The following is a 6000-nucleotide window of genomic DNA, read 5'->3' as shown; positions in this document are numbered from 1 at the left end:
ATACTGCAGACTGTATTCTTCAACCTTCATCAGTAAGTGCCTCAAGTCATCCTCACTTTCAGCAAACAAAGTTGTATTGTTTGCGTATCTCAGGTTGTTAATGATTCTTCCTCCAATCCTGATGCCATGTTTTTCTTCAGGGACATTACCATCTATTTAATACTGCTGCTATAAGAATCTTTTCTTTTACTATAAGACGATTTGCACTTCATATTCCCAATATTTGTACCACTTATTCCTCCTACTAATTTCTTTCAGAAATAATTGGGCTCAATTTATGCTTATATGAAGAAAATGCCTAAGTCTGCATAGCTTCTCACTACCATTTAAACTTGAACAAAATGCTGTTGTAGTTATTTTCTATAGTGACACAAAAACCCTGTAAGAGATTCAGATCAGATCATATGAACATTTTCTACAGATGAAGATGGTGAATTTGAGAGGGTACATAACTTGCCCAGTTGTGGTTAGTTATAGAGATAGGGCTGGATAGCATTCCTTGTGTGATGCTCTTTTCAGGATTCCATATTAGCCTCTGTAGAAGGTACCATTCCCTGGAGAAGGATGTCATGCTTGGTAGGGTGGAGGGTCGACGAAGGAGGGGAAGGCCTTCAACGAGATGGATTGATACGGTGGCTGCGATGATGGGCTCAAGTATAGCAGGGATTGTGGGGCTGGCGCGGGATCGGGCAGTGTTTCGTTCTGCTGTGCATGGGGTCGCTATGAGTTGGAAACAACTTGATGGCACTTAACAACAACAACAACAACAGTTTGTTGCATAAACATGTCTTCAAATGGCTATTAAGTATATAAAAATATATATAAAAACATTGCTATATGCATATATGGGAAGTCTGGTGGTATAGTGCCTAAGGCACTGCTAACCAGAAGGCTGGCAGTTCAAACCCACCAGCCACTCCTTGGAAGGAAGAATGGGCAATCTACTTCCGTAGAGATGCCAACTTGGAAAGCCAAGGGGAGGGATCCTTGGGAGTTGAATCAACTCACTGGCAGTGATTTTTTTTTTTTTTTTTAAATGCATATATGGAAGCAAGACTGGGCAGTCTACTTTTGTAAGGATTTACCCCTCAGAAATCCAATGGGGGTCACCATGAGTTGGAACTGAATCAATGGCAATATATATGTGTGTGTGTGCGTGTGTGCATGTGTATACATACATATATGTGTGTGTGTGTGTGTATATATATATGTATGTGTGTGTGTATATATATATATTTGTTGTTGTTGTTGTTATGTACTGTCCAGTCGAACCCACTCATAATGACCCCTCCTTGGGTTTCTAAGGCAGTATCACTATGGAAGTAGATTGCCCCATCTTCCTTCCGAGGAGTAGCTGGTGGATTTGAACCACCAGCCTTCTGGTTAGCAGTCAAGTGCCTTAGCCACTATGCTACCAGAGCTCCTATATATATATATATATATATATACATATATACATATATATACATATAAGGAGCTCTTGTGGTGCAGTGCCTAAGGCTGCTAACCAGAAAGTTAGTGGTTCAAACCCACCAGCCATTCTGCAGAAAGAAGACGGGGCAATCTACATCCGTAAAGATTTACCACCTTGGAAACCAAATGGGGGTCATTATGAGTGGAAATCAACTCGATGGAAGTGGGTTTGGGTTTTTTTGGTTTTTTTTAAATAATATATATATGCATATAGCTATATGACTAATAATAGTCAATAATTGAAATAATTGTACTTCATTTCTTCTTTTTTCACTCAGTACTATGCTTAAATGTTGTTGTTATTATTAAATGCCATCAGGTCAGTTCCAGCTCATAGTTGGACCACATGTACAACAGAACAAAACAATGTGTGGTCCTGCACCACCCTCACAGTCATTACTGTTTCAGCCCATTGTTGCCACTGCTGTGTCAATTCCTCTCATTAGGAACTTTCTCTTTTGTGCTGACCCTCTACTTTACCAAGTAAAGTACTAGGGACTGGTCCCTCCTGATAATGGGTGTAATTTCCGTAGTTCTTTCTGCAGTATTTACTAAATTTATTAAATCTATCAGTGTTTGATACTGAACTGGATAAAGAACATAATAATCTAAAAAGAAAAGGCCAAAAGCCACCTCAGAACCTGAATAATATAGATGTGTGGCCTGTGTTCATTGTGTTAAATAATTACTCAATATGCATTTCAGGTTGTGTTCTTTAGGCATTACCCACATTCATTTTGCTAAATATTTGGATGACTTGAAAGAATTGATTCCTAGACAGTAGTCCACTTAGCTTCAGATTGTGCTTTCCCTGGACCATTCTAGAGACTTGCCTTCCTCTCATGCATTGAGAGGAGGTCTGGCCACCTTGGCAGCCACCTGACCACAGGACACACTGACACCAAGATCTCCTGCCTTTGTTTTTCAGAGGATGTTATCTGATACAGTGTCCCTCATTGGAAACCTTCTTAGGTGCCCCTCTTCTAGAGCCTTTTCCTGGGCTAAGGTAAACTTAATTTGCAAGTAAAGGTTATGAGGCATGTTTTGGGAGAAAAATGCATACATATTTATTTTCTTATTTAAGTTTCCCTCCATCATCAGAAGTTAACTTTCCTTACCTGTAAAATGGACATAATATTTTATGGCTATGATGGGAATTATTTTGGAAAGGTCTAGAATTCAGAGATGTGTTCTTGGCTGAAAGCTATTTTTATTGACATCCCTGAAGTCTTTGAATCTGACCTGCCTTCACTGAGCTCTCTATGTACATATGCTTGGTTATTAAATACCTATCAGCAAAAGGTAAATATTTTCTTTTCTGATTGTTTTTGTTGTGTTTTTCCAAGTGGGCCTCTCCAAAGCTAATTTATCTGCAAAGAGACATATGCTTTAGGTCTGTACTTGTTAATTTACCTTGGAAAAATTAGGTCATCATCAAATCTGGCAATGTGGCTTATAAACTTGGCAAAATGATCTAATTAAAAGCTTCTCATAGAAAAAAAATAAGGAAAAAAATGATCAGTATCAGTAATGTTTTCATTTTCATGATCTATGTATGTGTAGGTATATGTCACTTCTCATGTTGCATTGAAAGTATGTTGACTGTCTGCTAATAGTTCATCTCTTTTCTTCCACAGCCTCCAAGTCTGTTATAAATAGTCTGCTACGGGACCCTTCTCAGATTCCAGATGGAGTTCTAGCAAATCAGGTCTATCAGGTATTAATCACAGCTGTCTATTTTCAGTGGCAATGCTGTTATCTGCCTAGCAGAGTAAAGGATTTTAAACCTCATTTAATTACTGTCATCATAAACTATCACTGAGGTCAGGGTGCACCATAAATGGCAATGCAATATTTGCGAGAAGAGCATTTCACTTTTTAATAGCTTGCTTTTATAGTGAATAAAAAGCATGCAATTTTTGTTTTCTGTGATTAAATCTGGGCAGCCTTTTGATAGCACTTTTTTTTCTTCTTTTCTTTTCTTTTTTTTTTTTTTTTTGGAAGAAAAGTAATTACTGCTTTTAGGATGCTGGTTAACTGTAATAGGTTTTTATAGTCACCCCGCCCCAGACCCCTTCTCTTATTTGTCTGCAGTGCATTGTGAACGACTGCTGTTATGGACCACTGGTGGACTGCATCAAACAGTATCCTTTCCCATAAAATTTTAGGTGCACAATTGACGAGCTTGGACTCAGTGGAGGAGATGTGTCTAGCTTTAACCTGACATAAAGTTCTGCTTCACAAAACACATTTCATACTCTTCTATTTTACATTCAATCAACTGGAGGGTCACTGCAGACCATTCTTTCCTACAGCTTAAGAAAAATTGGATGGGCCAAGGGAAGATGTCAGTTCAGCAGTTGCACATTCACATGCTTATTTGAAAGCACTTGGTTTTCAATGAGTTTAAAGGTACAGAGTCATTAGGCAGGTAACACACTGTCTTGGATTGTATTTTACCATTCCAATGAGCATTTTTTAAAATATAATAAAGTTCCATTTAAAATGAGCCCAATTCAATGAGTTTACTAGAATAAATTTTGAGCCTAGAGTTAAAGGTGAAGATGTGATTAAAATACTGCCAGAAACTACCACATTTTAAAAGCAGTAGATTCTTATTGCTTAAATGCTGATTAAAATCTAAGCTGTCATTTGGATTCCTAATAAACATTTTGAGAGAAACCTTGCTAATTTTCCCCCTCTGGATTAAATTTAATGTGCAAACAGATGGCAGTCATTCTTCATTATAGACATTGTTAATAATTATTATGGATTATAAAGTATTCTTCATTATTTAAAAAGTTATTGCATACTTCTTAAAACAGGATTTGAATGAATGTTAATGCCTTATAAAGTAGGACATTATTAATCAATAAATTTGATGGTGTTATAATATACTAAGTATTTTGATCATCCTTGACTAAAAATGCTATTTAAATAGTTAAGAAATTTTTATGAAGATTCTATCAATGTAAGCCCATGATTCTCAAACTTCTCATAGCATAACCATCTTCCTCTTGTTCCATGTTTTGTGAGCATGGTTGGCACTGGGACTGGTTGTGACTCAGTGGGGCTCTTTGTTGGACGTACTCGCTCAAGTGTGTGAGCACATCTGTATGTGTGTATTTATTTCCCACCTTGTTTCACAAAGGCTTTGAGTCTTTTACATTTTTTAACAAAGATTTTCGTTTTTTCTTTCACAGATAAAGTTAACATTTGAAATATAGTCTTTTATTTGAGCCCCCCTTACAAAATATTTCATCCCTAAGAATATATTTATTCTCCAAAACTGTTCCGCTAATCTAGATTAAATTAATAAAAATGTATTGTAGCAAGCTCAGCCTTCTGTTAAGCCAAAATGAAACTCTACTTCTACTTTCAGCATAAAATTAGTGATAACATTAGGAATTGCAGGAATGCCAACCTCATGTGGCTATAGTGATAAAGTTTAGCACGTTTAAGTAACAAGTAACACCATCTCACGATATCTGGGGCTGAATTACTTGTTAATTTTAAAGCACATAAAATAGTTAAAAATCAACTTAAAGTTAAGGCTTTAAAAGCATAATGTCCTTTGAAGGATTGCATATTGATTTTAAATATAACTATCTGATTATATATGCATGGTCTGAAGTATGAAGTCAACTGCTTTGTAAATGCCAGGAGGCTATTTTTCAGTAATAGTTAAGATGCTTACGGGAAACTAGACTGCTGTACTGCTGGCGAAGAAAATAGCTTGTAAGGTTATTTACAAGTTTTGCCCATGGTCACTGCCATACATCAATAATAGGTATTATTATAGACAAAGTCTATGTGTTTCTGCTTATAGCACATTATAAATTCTGTTTGGAGTATTTTCCATACATTTTTGCCATCATTCACTTTCCTTTTTTTGACTATGTTACTGCCAGTAGATTTTAATGTAGTACATGATTTCAACTGATACAGATAATGATATATGTCTACAAATTGCATTCACTGCCTAGATTATAATTTTTGCAGTTCCATGATACCAATTGCTAGTAAAATTACTATTTTTATAAGCTTTATTTTCTAGACATTGCATTTTATGTATGTTTATATTAGTAAAGCATAATGAAGAATTATTTCCTTCTGAAATTTCAAATTGTTGATTGTTTTTCCATGCAAAATAAAGCAGGTTGGAAATGTTATAGATAAATTGACTTTCTCTTTACACTAAAGAAGTAACAGTTTTAGATAACAAAAATCTCTCAGAAACCCAGTGGAGCTCACTATAAGGCAGAGTTGACTCGGTGGCAGTCAATTTGGCATAGTTGTTTCCTATACTGATCAACAGGCTATGACATAATCATGGGGATTTTATAAATTATTCTATTTCTCACTGAATAAAAATGGTTGTTTCCCACGTGAGTGAAAATGATCTATGTTTCCTGTCCTCATAATTTGGTAATGTTTGCATTACTTACTCTTGATAAATCACATCATTTGGTAAGAAAGAAAAGGAGCTCTGGTAGCACACTAAGACATATAACTGCTAACCAAAAG

General features: G+C 35.9%; 1 protein-coding gene across 1 annotated transcript in view; it reads left to right on the top strand.

The window, feature by feature from the left end:
- CDIN1 (CDAN1 interacting nuclease 1) overlaps positions 1 to 6000 on the top strand; it is a 334141-nt gene that overhangs the window by 172502 nt on the left and 155639 nt on the right. The window contains exons 6-7 of the mRNA XM_007940473.2: positions 3111 to 3190; positions 3568 to 3617. Of these exons, the coding sequence (XP_007938664.1) occupies positions 3111 to 3190; positions 3568 to 3617 (130 nt within the window). The remainder of the gene's footprint in view (positions 1 to 3110; positions 3191 to 3567; positions 3618 to 6000) is intronic.

The sequence above is a fragment of the Orycteropus afer genome, unplaced genomic scaffold, assembly GCF_000298275.1.
Source record: "Orycteropus afer afer isolate SDZICR_OR568_19922 unplaced genomic scaffold, OryAfe1.0 scaffold00068, whole genome shotgun sequence".
Classification (NCBI taxonomy): domain Eukaryota; kingdom Metazoa; phylum Chordata; class Mammalia; order Tubulidentata; family Orycteropodidae; genus Orycteropus; species Orycteropus afer.
Note: the sequence above shows the minus strand (reverse complement) of the source record. Positions and strands in the feature narration are given on the sequence as shown.